Here is a 19,036-nt window from a genome sequence, read left to right as displayed (position 1 = left end):
AGGAAAGGAAAGGAAGCTCATGCCCTTGTTCTGTAAGTACAGTCAGCATTGAAAAATCGTACAAGTTCATGCTCATTGTCCACTGTAATACACAGGCTTGTTTGACAGATTATTTTATATTTTAGAAGGTGAATAAAGTTATTTATGAACGAATACGTGTTTTGTTAATGCTGTTCATCAGTTTGTTCTTCTGCTCTTGTCATCTGAACAAGAAGTAGAAGGAATCAGGTGTTTTGTGTGACTATCCTAGCAATGGGAATGATCAAATGGAGCATATGCAAATTGTTCAAACATGCTTCCAAATAACAAATGTGCTTCCAGGAACAAGAAAAAAAATCACAAATAATGTACCAGCAACAGGAAGTTAAATTAGCAATGAATATCAGTGACAATGAAGCACTCAACCAGCTCTTGATGTGACACAACTTGAAGGGACACAATGTACTTTCAAAGGGCACTGATGTAATAGGATGAGACATGGTGACCTTTGTATGGTTGCCTTATTAGCTACACAGGCAGCAATCAAGCAACTTTAAATGGCCCTGAGATTTTGTTCCTGACCTCTTCTGAACATTTTTCATTTAATAATGTGTCAGTGCCTTTTACGTTCTCCCTTCCTGTCTGGATTGCATAGAGATGAGGAATAGAGAGACCAAGACAGATAGCAAAAGCCTGATATGGTGGGCATCTCCCCACTGAGAGGCAGATGCCAGAGCTGTGGAGGCCTGAAGTGCAGGCTGTGCAGCTAGATCAGGATTAGGGAGTGGGTGACAGATGCACAAGGTGCCCTGAGGGCTTGGAGAGAGGCTAGTCAGGCATAAATACCACAGCAGGCTGTGCAGGCAGTTTATGCTGCAGGATGTGGAAGCTGGAGAAGTCTGGGGAAAGTGGAAATGAGGAGTGGGGAAGAGGAGTGTATTCAGATCCTGCTTGGTAAAAGGGAGGAAGGTTGCAGATATATTTTAAGTAGGTAAAAGATGCATAGCAGGGATTTAGAGCTTTGGTTTCAGGAGAAAGAACTAGTGTAGCAGTGATGTTTGGGGAAAATGCACTGGGCTCTAGATAGCATGTTAGGAAATAAGTCTTGAGCTAAAGATATGTAAGGTTTATTGTAAAAATGTGAGTTTTTAGGCCATGTGCATGTTGTCTCACAGCCCCTAGCGTTACTGATGCCTTTGCTAGTCACCCCACAGGTAGCAGAGGATTGCAGCAGCATTCCTAGGCAGCCTGAGGTCGTGTTGGGCACAGCGGCCAGCACGGGACAGGACGCAGCAGCCATCCGCATGGAGCTCCCGGCTCTGCAGATGCTGTCTAACGCTGGTCGGGTCTGTGTGTGGGGTGTTTTTTTCCCCAAAGTTTTCCTGGAACCAGGCACGGGAGGGAGCCTCCTCCCGTCTGGGGGACTGGGACAGCCGCGGGCCGCCGGTGCCAGCTTCTGGGAGCGCCGAGCATCGCGGGGGTCTCCGCCTCACAAAGGTAGCGGAAAAAAAAAAAAAAAAAAAAAGCAAACAGCTATAATTCAAGAAACTACAAGAGAAACCATCTTAAGGCAAGGTTTTCTCTAGCCACAAGAGCGCTGTGTAGAGATGCTCGGTGTTGCAAGCTGTTCTTTCTCTCTCGGTGAGCAGACTGGTGAATCTGTTGTGGGACTCTGAAATTTGTAAAACTGATTATTTTTCCCCTATATGAACTGGGAGATGCCATTTGATAGATTTTTTTTCTTATTTTGTTCTTTAATTATCTATTATTTAATTATGGAGTCTTAGATCCTGTGAGATCTTAGACCTTTGAACATTGCTGGATGTTAACCTGGCTCATTTTTTATTACAGAAGACTTTAAGTAGATGAAATAAAATTATGCATGAAACTGAGTTTAAAAAATAAAATTCCAGCCAAGTTTTGTGAATGGATTTATTGAGCTCTAGACTGTATGTAGACTGTTTATATATAGTCTTGGTATTTTTATTTTTCCTCTTATTTATTTATTTATTTATTGAGTTGTGCTTGTGTTTTATAGAGCCACTATAGAACATAGCCACACAGACAGTCAAATCAAGCTGCCTGAGGGGGTGGGGAGAAGTGACTGGGAGTACAAACAGATCAAGAGTGTCTTTTGGAGTTGTGTCAGTGTGTAACTACACCCTGAATGCTGAGACTTACAAATCAAAAACAGAGTAGCTTTTATTTATACCCAATAAAAAAGTTGGGGCTAAACTGTGTCAGCTGCCTTAATATAGTAGAACCCATTGTTCTGCAAACCTTCTCATTTCTGTCCTTGGATCATCTCAACAGTACTGTTCATACTGCCTGTACTATAACTTTCATCCCCATCCCTGCCTTTGATTTACAGACTCTAGTAACATGAGGTTTATCAAGCTGCTAAAATGCAGAGACTCGGAAAGGTCAGTTTTCCTCCATATACTTTTCCAAGTCTGGCGGACAGAATTCTTCAGCAGTACTTCAATGAATGAGGTGAGATATAGCATCATCGGCTTATTCACATTACAATATTTGGCATATATTTTCATAATTCTCTTTGCTACCTACCGAAATGGGAAAGTTTTTCAAAGTTTAATGACTTAAAGGTATGAGGAATGATTCTGAAAGGACTTTTTAAAGGTGAAAGCTGCAGAGAACTTATAAGCTAGTAGTTACCAACACATGGAATTGACTGGGAAAGCTCACATTCTCTTAGACCTTGCACCAAGAGACTGAGAAGCTCTTTAATGGATGTTACAAGAATTGGCTTCAGTTACCTCTCATCAAATTTGCAGCACTCTCTGTGGGAGAAAAGTCCTGCTTCTTGACAGCATATGAGATTGCTGCAATTCTGACTGGAATTTGGATACTTGCCACAATCTGTTAAGCAAAGCAGCACATGCCAATACCTTTGTCAAGCTTGTCTTTTCATTTGGCTAAGACTTTAAACAACAACAACAAAGATTCAGATCTATCAAGAACTATAAAGAAGTGTGGTACATGGTGAGGGCTATGTAGGTGAAAAAATAGCCTAAATTGTGAAAGTAACTAATGGCAGATAGGTAGTTTAGTTTTTGTATTAGGGTGGATGTCTGCAAATGGATTTTGAACTCTTAGGCTGAGGCCTTGATTGGCTGACAATAGTACTACTGTTCTAAATACCATTGGATGGTGAATAGAAATAGAAATAGAAATAGAAATAGAAATAGAATAGAATAGAATAGAATAGAATAGAATAGAATAGAATAGAATAGAATAGAATAGAATAGAATAGAATAGAATAGAATAGAATAGAATAGAATAGAATAGAATAGAAGAGAGCAGAGCAGAGCAGAGCAGAGCAGAGCAGAACAGTAGTTCAGTAGACCTACAAAGATCATCTAGTCCAACTACCTGACCACTTCAAGGCTAACCAAAAGCTGAAACATGTTATTGAGGTATTATCCAAATGCAACACTGACAGGCATGGGTCACCAACCACTTCTCTAGGAATCCTGTTCCCATGTTTGACTGCTGTCATGGTAAAGAAAAATTTCCTAATATCTAGTCAGAACCTGCCCTGACACACACAGCTTTGTGCTATTCCCACACATCCTATCATTGGTTCCATATCCTTCCTTACCAGGGAGAAGAGATCAGCACCTCTCTCTCTGCTTTCCCTCCGCAAGAAGCTGTAGAGAGCTTCTAAGGTCAAGCAATGAGGACTACAAGTACCTTGTAGTTAAAAGAACACTCAATGGATTAGGTGAATGCCTAATGCCTATTTCACATGGGGGTTTTTGGTATTTCCTAGTCTAAAGAATGTATAATCGAGTGGGCCAATGCAGTCTAACCTGATTTGTCCTATCCATGACATTCCATTAAATAAAATATTTAAATATATATGCTTGACCTGCCTGACTTATGGAGGCTAGACACCTGGAAGATATGAAGGGGATCTTGTTGATCCTTGAGCAGAAAAATAGTGGACTTTGGCCAGACCCTGTGATACGGACTTTAAAGTGCCTCATGGTAAATCTGCCTCTTTTCTGTCATGTGCTTGTTTCATCTGTGGCTTTGGTAGAGGTTATTGCTCCTGTATTTCTGAATGGTACAAAATTTCAAGAAGTATGTGCTGAGGTGTTTTATATGGATCATCTAACTTTCAGCTTGGTAACAAAATTCAGGCATACTGAGGAAGGATGTCTGTAACAATCTTAGAGACTAAAATGTGCTATCACACAGAACAGATGTTCAAAGGCCACCTTCCTAAATGTCCGCTGGAGATCTGTGTGTGACTCAGACTGGCCCAGCAGTGATAAGGAGCTGAGTGTATACAGTACGATGAAACTCAATGAAATTGATATTAGTGAATTCTGTGGGGATATGTAAATCATCTGTTAGTAGCAAAGGGCACTATTTTCCCAGTATTGTTCATTCAGGAAGAACAGCAATGAGAAGCAGTGGAAGGATGGAGATGTCTCTGTTTTGTAAGTGTCTCCTTGAAGTGGAGAATACAGAGCCTGATACCCACATAGCAGGATGATGTCCTCAAAGAAATGAAGCAGACAAGCCAAGGAGAACCTACCTTTGACTTCTAGAGGATCTAACTAGATCCCTGAGCAGAACATTGGGATTTGGATTAAGGTGATGAGTTTCCAATCTCCATAAAATGGGCAGACGATTCCTGGAGCATGAACCTAATGAGTCCTGCTGTGCTGTTTTGACATGCTCAGTTATGTAAGTGTCTAAATGGGGATTTTCCCGTTTTCATTCCCTTCCCTTTTTTGCAGTCTTTGTACTGGTGGCTCCGTGTTTCTGGCAATTTGAATGTTTCTGAGTGGAGAAGACCTAGTGTCAGGGCTGACCAACACAACATGGCATTTGTTTCTTGCAACCTGAAATAAACGTGTAGCTCAAGGAAGGAAGGGACTTTTTGTTTGTTTTGTTTGTTTGTTTGTTTTATTTTGTTTCAAAATGCATTCAGCTGGATTGACCCTGGCAAGGCAGCATGAGAAGACTGCAGGTGCAGCAGGCCCTTATGAACCTTTCAAATCTGTTTACCTGCATGTGCAATTTTGCTTTTGAGCCAGGGTTCTGAACCAATCTGTTTTGTCTGAGTAGCTCTGAACACAATAGGTGCTGGTCAGTGGTGATAACTCCACAGCTCTTCAATAGTCCAGGAACCCCTTACTCATAAATAAGTAGCATCTTCCACAGATGTCAAAAATATTTCAGTATCCTTGAGATTCTTTGCTTTTTCCTCTACCCTGGCTAACATTTACTTTTATTTCTGATTCTTTATTTTTGCAGATGCTGGCAGAAGTCTATGCATCCCTGAGTCTTGAAATTCAGATGATGGTTTTATGAATCCCATTCTGCTCTTAGAACTGGAAGGGTACCCATAAGCAATACAAGATGACTCCAGTTCATAATGTCCCTGGTTGTTGCATTGGTGCACTAGATTAAAAAAAAAAAAAAATGAAAAAAATTACAACAGAATCTATTTATAGATAAAGTTTCTAGTCATCCCCTTGCAGCTCAGAAAGCAAAATGTCCCCAGTGCAAGCAGAAAGAAGGAAGTATGTTCCATTTATGCCTTGAAGAAGTAACACAGTGCTATGGAAAATAAATTTTACAGTTGCAGCTTCAGTTCCTGTTTTCTCCTGCTGCAGAGGGAGTGCCTGCAGGATTTAGGGAGACAACTAGGAATATCGTAGTGATTTGCGAGTCTTCTTTGCCAAATCTCCACCATAGCCTGAATCCCAGGGCCTGGCTCATGGGCCTGTTGAATTTAAGAAAGCCAAACATTTCCTTGCAATGACTTCCTTCCATGCTCATGTATCCCCCAAGAGCAGGACTTCTTGTCAAGCTCTTCATGTGTTTGAAGTGCAGTACTCCTAAAAGCAGGTGGATCTGGATTTTCTTAGAAAAAATTAAAATCTTGTGGTGAGTGAAAAGGTTTCCTCCATTGGCCTCATGGGCACTTGCAAAGCTGCAGCTTTCTTGCAGAGGAGCTTCACTTATTGTACAAGGGGTAGCAAAACTGGGATGGCAGGCAGGAGATGCTGAGATCTTGTCCTGTTCTCTGGCATTGCACACTGGTTTTCACTCTTGATCTCCTTTTGAGGTGACATGAAGTCTTCAACACTCAGTGTCTAGATGTTTACAGTATCTGTGTCTGCTAGATATATTTGATTGCTTTTATTGTTATTAAAATTAGAATAATTAGTTCCAACAGGAAGCTGACCAGATGTCCTCATTTAATCAGAACAGATCCCCTTTTTTCATGTAATATCCAGCTGTCCTAATACTTTTCAGAGCAGACCCATTAATCTCAGTTTTCATTGCAGTGAGATTCTTGATAGCTGTCAAGAAAAGCTCACTAATAGTCGTCTGATCCTTTCATACTGTTTAATGCTCAGAACTTTTCTTAAGCAAAGAAAATGATATTCTGTTTGCAAGGGAATGCTTCAGTCTCATCCCTAGTGTAAAATATTTTCAAGAGAATTCATTATGAAAGTATTTTTGGATTATCTTTAATTTAATTTGTACACTATTTTCTCAGACTGTAGGAAGCAGTTGGAATGTTGTCTGGCAGAATGTGTAGGGGAGAGAAAATACACATTTCTACATATAGCAGGGCTTCAAGAATGGGTGGGGAGCTGATTATCTTGGCATTACTAAAAGGGAGTTTTACATAAGAATGATACTGTTAAAAATGAGACTGATCCCCAGACTTTGTAGCATGGAAACTAACTCCTTGTCTCTGCTAACAGTATAAGCGGCACAGTTAAGTTAGAAGGATGCTTGAAGTTATTTTTGTTCCAGTCATAAGCCCCTGATACATTGTGTAATTATTTTAATTGCAAGTATTTTATAATACTTGTTTTATCTCTTTTCACCAGATTGGAGTAAATTACTTTGGGATAAAGATAAACTCTGTTTTCAACTTTTGCTGAGGTTTTAATTGGACTAGTGTATTTAATGTAACAGAAATTAGTGCACACAACAGCTCCATCTGATAAGGGGAAGAACAGTATGTATAATTACGGGCAACTAGCAATACAGGCCCTTCCCATCAAACAGAAATCTGTCTCTCTGTTCAGATATTTATTGTCCACTATAATTACGGCAAATCTTTAAATCCTTTCTAATGTTATTTAGATGCTCTGTGGGCTCATGGTTGTTGTTTACAAAAATTGTCCCAGGTGTCTAATTTCCATTTGGCAAGATAGCCACAGTAGGCAGAATATGGATTAGATTTGAGGTCTCGGGAGACTTCCCACAGCAGCACCTTATTTATGTAAACACACTTGATTGGAACAGCATGTTCTCATACATGGGAAGATGTTTTTTATAGTGTTCATTGTCTATGTTGTTTGCAGAACATATTCCTTAAACAGTTAATAAAAAAAAAAACTAATTTAGGACTGCTATTGGCCTGATGTTTTTGATCCAATACAACACAACAGAAGTCTGAGGAGATTCCTGGTAGTGATAGCAATTTGCATAAGATAGCAAATTTTTTGGACATCATGGTTTGTAATGCACATTACAGATGACATATGTAATGTGGCTATGATGGCATAACCTATGATGGTCTACTTACACAGAGATGTCCACTTATATGGCCAGACAGGATAAATGCAGCAGGCTTAGATTCTTAGCGGTACAAAGCTATACAAGGGAGGGTTATGAGGAGGAAGACTGAATTCTTTTTCATAGCAGATGGGAAGAAATTGTTTTTCCATAAAACTGTTCTAAACAAAGTATTTAGTGTGTGTTACGGAAAATGAGTGTGTACTGGATGAAACTTAAAAAGGACTTTCCATTTTCAAAGTGTAACAAAGGCAAGGGAGGAGTATCATCCACTGAATGAGGGGCTAGCTAGTCAGTCACAGTATATTTTAAGTAGCCAGCAATAGGTCCTTTCATACTTAAAAATAAAGCCCTCTGGGTCTCATCTAAAATGTATGAAAGTAAATGAGATTATTTTCATTGACCTTTAAATTGGCAGCCATAAATAGATTTTTTTTTTCTTATTCCCATTCTGCTGGAGAGGAAGAGGACATTTTGGGTTTCATGGCTCTTTAAGCTAAGCTTCTGAAAAAGTGTTTCTGCTGATAGTTACACACAGCCTGCTCCCCACTCCTTTTCTTGGGAGCGAGAGCACTGCATGGGTGAGGTGAACTGAGAAGAGGTGAAACTTAGGAATGACAGCCTCCAATATACTTAAGCATGAGTAGAACAAAAGGAGGAGATCTTTATACAGGAAAGAGCAACTGGTAAATCTCTGGATTTATTGTTTGGGATGAAAGAGTTTTTATTTTATTTTATTTTATTTTATTTTATTTTATTTTATTTTATTTTATTTTATTTTATTTTATTTTATTTTATATTATATTATATTTTATTTATTTTATTTATTTTATTTTATTTTATTTTATTAAAGGCAGGAAAAGAATAAATCTTCAGATACACACTGATTTTCTTCATAATATGTGCTATGAACCCTTGCTCGGCAGTGGGCCTAGAACTTCTGGTTGAGCAATAACACATCTTATAAAGCTATTTTCTTGATCTCAAAGCAGTGTATTCTTAAATGGTATAAAGTATAGGGTATCTGGTTGAATTAATACAATGTTTGCAATTCTGCATGAATTCTGCCTGTCTCTCAGCATATTTACACCTGGCTGTCCATTGTGCTAGTAATAATCTCCCACAGTGCTATTACTGTATTGAATATTTTTTATTCCTCATTGTATTAAAAATTGGTGCAATAACTTTAGTGCCTGTGCACTAGCAGACTTAGGGCACACACTAGCTTGAATAAACAAAAGGAAAGATACTGTGTTGGCTTCTGAACAAGATAGTGGCAATCTTTCTGCTTGAGGGTAGATCTCAGTTTTCCCTTGTCCCTTCAGACTCTGTCTATGTAGAAGGCTAACTCCCCCTGTAAAATGCCTGCCTGGAAAAGTTTTGGATCCATAGACAGTGGTCCATGGTTTGCTTAAAGTTTCAGTCCAGTGGTTGAGTTTTGTCCCTCCAGAAATACTGAGCCAGTACTGGCAACAAGATTCTTGGTACCTCACCCCATCTTCCACAGATAGAAAACATCTCCAGCTGTGCCTCATTTGTTATCTGACTATGCTCTTGTGTGTTAAAATTGTTGCTGAGCAATTCTACTGAAACATCTTCACTTTTTCAATATCCCAAGGTTCCATGTTAGTTCTAGAGAGTTTTAGTTATATGTATATATATATACACACACACATACATATACACTTTTATCATACCTTGATGTTTCTTTTAATCATCTTCTTCAGAAGAGAGAGAGGAAAAAAAAAAAAAAAAAAAGGATGTGGTGGAGCCAAAGCAGTCAGAGCTGGTGTGAAATTGTGATGACTTCCTTGTTTGAAGAAGAGGAAAGTTTGGGTAGAAAAGAGATGCATTTTAATTTTCTTTTCATTCTTTTAGAAACAAAATAGCAGCAACAATGCCAGTTTATGAAGCAATGATTAGCGGGACTGAAGTAACTAGTTCAGGTTGAGTACACATCTTGCTCTATATTTAAAAATAATCCTTTTTTTTTTTCTTCTTTTTTTTTTTTTTCCTATTTATTTAGATTAGTGCTCAAAATCCTTTGAATTTAGAGGAATTAAGAGTGATGTACACAAGAAACATTCTTCTTCAAGACAGGAGGCAACAAGAAGTGCTAGACATACGGTGAAATGCCTGCAGTCTGAGATCAGAGCAGCTTTGGCTGAGGCAGAGGACTGGCTTTCCAAGGAAATGAAAGGAGGTAGATGTTATACTTTGAAAAAGATTTAATGGGACTTGATTGTCTGAAAGCTTTTTTGAAGTGAAAGAGTGAGTGAGAAGGTGTGAAAGAAGGACAAGGACAACATGCATCTTGAATAACTGAAACCTGGAAGAAGACTGAGAAATGTTTCTAGATCATTCTCTCACAGATTACTGTTGTTATCATTGTCCTTTCACGTGGTTAATTTCTAGGTTTTAGAAAACTGTTCACAGCCACTGTGTAAAACAGATAGGGCCTTTTCTCTAGTTCTTAGGTAAAATGGCACCACACCCTTCATGTCCATGCAACTAAATTTTCTTCCTTTCCAAATCCCAGTCCCAGAAAAGATCCCAGTCTACCTATTGGGAAAAATCCCTGACCCACAATTCACAGTCACTGTCTGGAAGAAAGCATATTACCAGTTTAAAAAGCATGGATGATTTTTGGTCAGTATTTGAACCTGTGTCCTCACCTTATTTTGTCTATAAATACTGACTTTGCCATAAAAAACAGTGCCAGAAATGGCCATATTGCTAAAGTGTGCATTTCAGCAAACCTATGTCAATGTAAAGCAGTGTTGTACTCTTTCCTCCCTTTATTCCCATAAAGGAAGTTCAGAGGCCTGTCCATCTTCTCCTGCCAGGTAACCGTACATTCTGGTGTTAAAGAAGATAACAGAACCTCAGGAGATGGAGTTGGGAGTGTTGGCTGAGTGTTGGGGGTTTGGGTTGTTCAGCCTGGAGTAGAGAAGGCTCTGGAGAGACTTTGTAGAGGTCTTCCAGTACCTAAAGAGGGCCTACAGGAAAGCTGGTGAAGGTCTTTTTATCAGGGAGTGTAGTGATAGGACAAGGAGTAATGGCTTTAAACTAAAAGAGGATAGATTTAGATTAGATATAAGGAAGAAACTCTTTCCCATGAGGGTAGTAAGATACTGGAAGAGATTGCCCAGAGAAGTTGTGGATGCCCCATCCCTGGAGGTATTTAAGGCCAAGCTGGATGGGGCTTTGAGCAACCTGGACTAGTGGAAGGTGTCTCTGTCCATGGCAGGCAGGTTTGGAATTAGATGATCTCTAAGGTCCCTTCCACCCCAAACCACTGTATGATTCTGTGATTCTGTAACCTGCTTGATACGTGGACCCTAAAGCATGAGTCTCTTTATTTACTCTGAGAGGACCTAGTTTGTAGGTTGTTTTATTTTATTTATTTATTTATTTATTAATACATATTTAACTTTAGGCATACTGCTTCCCATAAACTAGTCAAAAAACATGTCCAGAAATAAGGAGTTTCACTGCAATTCAGCAAGCTCTTAAAGTAAGCTTGCCAGGCTGAATGGAGACAGCAGAAAGAGTCTTGCAGATAGCCATGTCCTTTGATATAAACAAACTGGAACTGTGATTTATTTCACACAGTGATTCTGTCCATATTCTTATGCTCTGATTCTTTCCTTTCTAACATTGAAAGTATTTATTTGTTTGGCAGCATCTCAGTCCCCAAGCATTGACTTGGAAGACAGGGATGGTTACTCACAGTGTGGAAGACAGGCAGAAGGTGGTAGTTTTCCTTCATGCTACTGCTAGTTAAGTATGCACACAATCACACAATCCTTTTTTTTTTTTGGGGGGGGGGGGGGGGGGGAGGAAGAAATTGAGAGGAAAAATGAAGAAAATCTCATTTTGCCTTAGAATTAAAACAGTATTTGGAGGTTTATTGGTTTATTTAGCTATTTGTTGTTGAAAGAAGTTTTGAATTTTCAGCCAGCTCATTTCAAGATTTTTTTATCTTTTATTTTTAATTGTAGGACAGATACTTGGTGTCCAATAGGAAGTTACAGTTATTTAGGAGAAGATGAATTTATGATGTGGCTTTTTGATATCATTGCCCAGCATTTTAGGAGAAACACTCTCACTGTGAAACCTTTTATTAAATTACATTATTTAGCAAAGAAAGAATTTGCTGTTTTGAAGGAATGGAGAACCAGGCTCTGGGAAGAGTATTTTAGCACTGCTAAAATGGATTATTGAGATCTAGACTCACATATGGACTTTCTTTTATGTTTGTTTGTTTTTATTTTTCTTTTCTTTTATCAGATACCATGCCAGGTGCTTGGAAAGCCTTGTTTGCTCTTGACCTGTCTGGGTCTACAGAAAAGTTTTTTGCCTGTCATTTAGATAATGTTTGAATCACCCTTCTTTTCAAATGCAAAGCAAGACAGCTATAAAGCACTCAATAATTTGCTGAGGTCTTGATACTGCTCAGGTCCACTTTTCTGGCTTGTTGATTTACTGTTGCTGGTTCTCCTGCAACAAGGGCTCTCCTGCAACAATGTTCAGGAAACAAGAACAGAAAGAGTGATCTTCTTTCAGTGCAACAGTGAGAGAAGTCCGCATTTGTAGTTAAGGAAATGCTTGAGAATCTGCAGGATCTAGAGCTAATTTGCAGCAACACCTTAAGTACGCTGCCTCTATTTTCCAGATTGCCCTCTCTCAACTGGTTCACAGTGGTGTCATAACAACTGCAGAGCTATTTATGTCCTCGTGGAAGGTGCTACAGGAGGCCACCATTTTGTGATTAGAGGGAAGGGTGAGAATCATGGAATTTTAATGTAAAACTAACTTACAATATGGACATGGGACCAAAGATGTTTATAACACTTGGATGCTTTTTGTGATGTGGAGCCAAACCTTTTGAACTCCAGCCAGCATTGCTGGTCATGCTTCTGACATGGCTCCTAGCTGATTCCATGGAGATTTCCTTGCATTTTGTACGGAATGCCTCTGCTCAGATGGTGTTTCATATTCTCATGACTTCAGTCTGCCTGTACTGAAATACCAGCATGCCTTCTGGTCACTCGTATATGCTCTGCTGACTCAGTAATACTGTTCTGTGGCTGGTGTGGGATTTCATTCTGTTTCTCAGGGATACGGTGTCAGCTTAGCTGTCCTGAGTTTACGTGTCCTGAAAGTCTACTTCCTCATCACTTGTCAAGCCACATCTGCCTTTTCTCCCCCTCCTACCCAAGACCTTCTGTTTCTTTTTTGTGATGTTGGTAGACTTCCAATCCCTTGAACATTTCACATGTGGGACTCACTTGAAGCTGAAAGCAAAGGTAGCTAAAAGAGGAAGGAAAGGATAGAATTCTTTTGTTAAATTCCATTAAACTACAGGGAGTCTCTAAACAAAACAAAACAAAACAAAAGGAATATTTATCATTATATATATATTTTTTCTGCAGTTTTGGAGTGGGAGGGGCAATTCTGTATTTTTTTTCAGTCAGAGACTGATTTTTCTGAATTTTAACAGTAAATGAAATGTGTCCTTTAGAATATATGATTTCATGTAATGTACTGTTGTCCTGCTGAAAAGAAAAAGCTCTTTTCAACAATTCACCACCCCACCCCACCCCCAACTTAGTTTCACAGCTTTCAAAAAGTTCTAATGTAGCAAAGCAACTTGGGTAGAGTCTTACTGTTCACACAAGGAAGATTGTTGCCCATATCTGTGCAATATCTTTGTGCTTGTAGTACTTCATCTTTCACAATGTGCTACACACTCCAGATGAAGGGAAAAGGCAATAAGTATAGTATGGAACCTGAGAGAACCCAATTCTGCATTAAAGACAGTGCTCAAGTACTTCGGTCTAGTAACAGAGTTTCTTCTTGGTGGGGGATAACAGATTAGTTAAGTGGCTTAGTAAAATAGTAAGTATTCTTCCTAAACCAGTTTTACTGGGGACACCTTTTTTTTTTTTTGAGTGCACATATATTTTTTATCTCTCTTCTGTGAGCAAGATTTCTGCTGCACAACTTTTTACCTAATGCTGGACTCTTCCAGTTCATGAATAAACCTTCTCCACTCACCAGTCATATGCATCTGTTATGCCCTTCTTGTATATGTCCTTGTACTACTCAGACTTCCTTGGATGGACAAACTGAGGCACCAAGGGGAATTAAGGGAAATATGGCTTAAGACCCTGCAATCAGACATCAACAGATGAAGAAGAGCACACAAGTCTAGTCTCCAACTCTTAACCAAAATAAAAATATACATATGTCTCAAGCCACAAAAATCATAGTGAGAGACATGAACTGCTACCAAAATAAAGAATTTAGGACATATTTGTTCCCTGACATATGGAATTTTCTATTCTATATATAGAACTAAGGTGTAAGTGGGATCCTCCAGCTCATATATTCAGGATGCAATGTGTCAAATATAACATAAAATTGTAAAAATCTGATACTGAAATGATGATGAATGAAGTAAAATTGTGGGAACTCACAGACCTAAATGCTGAGTTCCCATTTACACTAGCAACATGTAGTGCACACACTTAGTTACAGACATTTTTATATGAGGTTTTTATTTATTTATTTATTTATTTTCCTGTCTGTGGTGCTAGTTGTTGGTCTTATATATTTGTATAGGCTGATAACAATTGACAAGTAATGTACAGGTATTAATAATTATTATTCAGTACCTTCAGTGTCCATTGCACAACTAGTAATCTTGCAAAGCATTTTAACCTGTGACATGACAGATACGGACTGATATGACAGCTTTGAAAGTAAAATGCTTTGCACTCAATGTTCTGCAGCTTTAGTTTCGGCAGGTACTCATTTGTTTTAAGGGTAATTTTTTCTTCAGAAGACCATAGCTTTTAACACTCGAGGTAGAGACTTTTTCTTCTTTCCCCAGCTGCTTCACATCAGATAAAAAATAAATGGGAGCAGTGAAACAACGACGACAACAACAAAAAAAAACACCATTACCACACACAACAAACAAACAAACAAACCAAACCAAACCAAAACAACAACAACAACAAAAAAAAACAACAATCAAACAAACCAAAACCAAAGCTCAAGTTTCTCTGTTCCCTTACTCACTAGGGCACCAATTCAGCTTTTTTCTCTCTCTTTCTCCTACTAAACCGTTGATATTCCTGAAACTTCCAATAACCTTTTATCTTTGAGACTTCCATCCACCTGCTAATTTTGGGTGGAAATGGGTAGTAAATTGTAAGGAAATGGAAGAGATTGTGCTAACTGTTAATGCTGTGACTGTGTTAACTTCATTGTCCTGGGAAACCATGCCTCAGGATTATTCCAGCTCATTCAATAATCACAGATAACTTCTTACAGAAGTGTGAAAGTTCACTCTATCCTAGTAGTGTTAGAAAGTCATAACTTATTGTCATTTCAGTAAATTATTGGGTTATTTCTTTAAGGAGTTTAGGTAGTTTGTCATCCAAAGTCCTGTTAATAGTTGATTAATGAATAGTTAATCATTCATCACCTTAATTTCACTAAAAAGCTTCTGGGATTTAGAAAGCTAGGCCTATGAGAGAGGTTCTGTGATGCACCTGGACAGGTATCTGAGTGTTTTTAAGAAACTGGGACTGCATCTCTCTTTGAAAAATAGTTGTTGAACATGTGGTGTGGTGTCTATCCCTCCCTTCATCAGGAAGATACTTCTATAAGAGGACAGAAAACAGATTCTGAAAGCATTCCCATGAACTTCCACAGTAATAGAAAGTGAATCAGGCTCAAAGATTACAGATTGGAGACTATGTAACAACAAATGTCATACTCTGAGGTAAGTCAGTCAGTATCTACAGTAGGCTATGTTTTTATATTTCTTATAGCATCATTGTAAGACTCTAATCCTTTGGGGCATGAATTTTATCCTACTAAACAGTATCCCTGTCCTTGTTTGCTGGTATTATCTTGTTTGTTCACATCTTATGACTTCTTCGTGTTTCACTTTTTTGTCTTCTTCCTCCGATAAGGATTCCTTTCTGCTGTCAAAACGTGTTGTGTATATTTGAGCCTGAATAAGTCTGTGCAGTCAACCCATCTGGACACTCTGGTATGCAGTATGCAGCATCACCAAAACAGTTTCCCAAACTCTCTACTCCCATTGTTCTGGTTTCCCAGAGCACTTCTCCCTCTCTCTGCCAGATGCTGTCTTATTCTGGGTCTGACTCGAGGATTCAATCAGTTCTACTTTCGGCAGCTTGCTCCCCACAGCTGTTATTTGATCTCATTTCCCCCCTCCATTTTTTTTTTCCTCCTCCCTCTTTCAGTTTTGATCTAGTTCCAGAGTTTCATTATCTGATTGATTTGTTCTGGTAGACCTTTAATTTCTTCATCTTTTAATAAGTCTTATGAGGATTGTTTTCTTACTTTGGAGCTTATTGATGTCTGCTTTTCCCATTTAATACGTACAGGCTGCAAATCACTTCTACCAGACTTTATCTTGGTCTCCAGCAGTCACTATTCAGTTCATGGTTGTTATCTGGCTTTTCCCAGTAGTTGTTTGGCTTAGACTCAAGAATGTAAGAGTATAAAAATGCTTGCTATTGACATCAGAAGGCAATTAGCAGCTTACTTTGGGGATTTTGACTCAAAAAAATTTTTTGTATTCTTCTACATATTCCATATTGAGGGCTGTTGTGAGATGGACTAGAGAAATTTTTTAGAAGAAGAATTACTTACTGCAATAAAAATATTTTCAGTCACCTTATTTCCAAATTGCAGCATGCAGAACCAAAAAAGCCGTATATCATCTCGATTGTGATTGAATGGAGATAGACCCTGAGAGCTGTATGCTGAGAATCATCATTTTTCTGTGCGGAATTTGTGTATCAGTATCCTCTCATGTCCATTTACACTGTTTTGTAGAAAAAAAAATGTCAGTTATATTTTGTTCGTTTGCTTGTTGTTTTCCTTTAACAAAGGAATTCTTATATCTTTTAGGGTTTCTAGATATTACTGTAATGCAAGTGTACTATATAATTAGTTTAAATGACTAGGTGCTATTTGAATGAAAAAGTATGGAGAATAAGGGCTTGAAAAAAAGTTGCCTTTTATGTGAGTTTCATTTTATCCAATTCACATGTACTTCTTTAGATGCTTTAGGGTTATTCACAAATATTTTTGTCTACTACAAATATAGCGTCACTGGCATACAATGTGAACAGTTTACTGAGAGAAGGCAGGAAGAAGGACACAGTGATCAAGGGAATTATGTGAGTTTAATTTTTTCTCCATGCTGATTTCCATAAGGATTAATTATCTATATTTGGATCTGTATGGAGAACAAGATTGTGGTGTTTTTGTTGTTTTTTTTGTTTGTTTGTTTGTTTGTTCCCTAGGGCAATGGAGGGAATATGAAAATTTCAAAGCTATACAGGATTAAAGTTCAGTCTTACTTTGATGTCATGCAGTTGTGGAGTGCACTGTGGTAGCAGTGCCATATTTTCTGCTACTAATTAAAGGCCATTATGATGCCACAGTTTTAGTCAAAAGCTGAAACTGTTTTTATGCAAGAAATGCACTTAAACTAGTTAATTTTTGTTTACTATGCATATATTTATTAGTTTTGTTTGTTGATGAATTATTTAATTGAAACTTGGTGTTGTTTTTTCCCTTTTCTCTCTGATGGAAGAGAGGGCTCTATATTTAACTGGCATTTTATTTTACTTTGTTTTAACTTTTGGATAGCTTTTTGGATATAAAAATATCCTACTTCAAAATAAACAGGCAAGATTATATTGTTGATATCAGGAAATGTAGTATCTCTAAAGAAGATGAGACAAATATAGATTATCAGCTATATATATGACATGATACCAACTGTAACAAAAGGTGTCTGTACCAGAACAGCCTTCATGACAGTTCCTCTTGCGAGTGGGGTAATGTTTCACAGGTTCCTCTAGTCAAGCGATTTTGGTCTACCACCAATTGATTGCTCAATGCTCCATCTCTCTTCTTTCCTAGGATGAAATGTGACTAGCAAGCCTGTCACAATTATGCTTTATCAGTAAAGTCCTCAGGGTGTGGAGGGACTGACAGAGGAAAGGTCACATTGTTTGACTCTTGACAAAAGAAAGGCTACTCTGTGGTTACCTTCAGATGTTGCTTTGCTGCTTCATCCCTTTTCATCTGTTGAACTGCAGCTGTTTAAAGAATAAAAATGGCTTGCAGTCTTATCACTGAAATGAACTCTGAGGGAATTATCACACAGGCAGTTTTATCTTCCTACTGCTCTGGAAGAAAACTATTACTAAGAGCTTAAATGCGAGGGTTGTATAGCTTTCCAGTGACTAAATTCAGATGTTGTTCTTAGCTGCCTGACAGGCAAGAAATAATACAGATATCTTGAACTTTTCTCATAAGTGAGCTCTGATATATATCAAAACTGAATTAGTGGCTTTTCGACAACTTTCACTGAAATCCACCTGCTAGCTTCCTGTGCTGCTCCAGAGCATGGATTTCCACTGGCAATGAGTATGAGGGAAACACTGTACTGCAGACAGCCCTTGGGGTGGGAAATTGATGAGAGTTTTATTTAGTCAAACGAACAGTGAAAGTTTCCTATAAAGCCTAGATTCTGTTATGTATTTATCTAAACAAATGAGAAGTGCTGTAGAGAAAAAATTAGGAAACAATGCTGGAGTAAAAAGAACACCACTGTAGAGCAGGTCACATATGTGTAAGTCCTTAGACAGACCACCCTCAAAGCATTCAAAGTGTTTTAGATTGTAGTATTTCTGGACTGTAATGATAGACATCCAATGTACAAGCTAGTTAATAAAGGACAAGAAGTAACAGCAAAATTGATTATGGCTCAAATAAGGGAATTTTCAATGTCTAGGGAGAAAGTAAAGAGCACATACTTAGTCTGAAATAATGTGGGAAGGAAAATTGCTCTGAGTGACAACAAAGACTTTTATTCCACTCTTGAAACACTTAAGCAAGAACTTAAGGGGCAAAAAGCAGGTCAGTCTTGCCTTGAAGATAGGAAGTTTCTCTTACATTCCTTTGCTAAAGAAATGCTTAAAGTGTGTCTAGTTAAGTGACATCAGGTTTAAATGGATGTTTATGAACCTTATAAATAAATATATGCCATTCCAACTGGGGATCTTTGAATCTGTAACACCTGGATTCTGTTTCTGATTTTGCTCATTAAACTTTGGTGAACTGCATATTTCTTCTGAATCTTACTTTATCTTTAAGAGATATATAGAAGCATTGAGGGAAACTGTTGATTGTGTGTATATGTGTATTTACCCCTTTATTTACCAAATAAAATTTCCTGAGAAAACCACTGTATTTTAACAACAATTGTTGTTTTCATTCTGAAGGTAGAGAAAACCATATTTGTAAAACTTTTCCATGGAAACCAAATGAAAAAAAATACATATGAAAGTATCAGAATACTTATTTTGATAATAGACTGAAATGCAGTCAAATGTAATGAGATGTA

General features: G+C 38.1%; 1 protein-coding gene and 1 long non-coding RNA gene across 3 annotated transcripts in view; both read left to right on the top strand.

Annotated features, from left to right (window-relative positions):
- The first annotated feature begins 811 nt into the window (after positions 1-811).
- On the top strand, positions 812-10,515 carry LOC308201018 (uncharacterized protein). 2 transcript variants are annotated; one of them, XM_080607734.1, is made up of 3 exons: positions 812-1,476; positions 2,351-2,472; positions 5,272-10,515. In XM_080607734.1, the coding sequence occupies exons 1-3, from the start codon at positions 1,170-1,172 to the stop codon at positions 5,326-5,328; spliced, it is 486 nt and encodes a 161-aa protein (XP_080463860.1). In that variant the 5' UTR covers positions 812-1,169; the 3' UTR covers positions 5,329-10,515. The 2 variants fall into 2 exon arrangements, 1 of the variants encoding a protein (XP_080463860.1); XR_013955999.1 differs by having other exon boundaries at positions 812-1,620; positions 2,351-10,515.
- Positions 10,516-13,742: 3,227 nt separating this feature from the next.
- Positions 13,743-19,036, top strand: part of LOC308201063 — a 50,047-nt gene continuing 44,753 nt past the window's right edge. The window contains exon 1 of the long non-coding RNA XR_013956017.1: positions 13,743-15,361. This is a non-coding gene — a long non-coding RNA (uncharacterized lncRNA). The remainder of the gene's footprint in view (positions 15,362-19,036) is intronic.

This window comes from Anser brachyrhynchus (genome assembly GCF_964034855.1).
Source record: "Anser brachyrhynchus genome assembly, chromosome: 1".
Classification (NCBI taxonomy): Eukaryota; Metazoa; Chordata; class Aves; order Anseriformes; family Anatidae; genus Anser; species Anser brachyrhynchus.
This window is presented reverse-complemented; position numbering and strand designations above follow the sequence as displayed.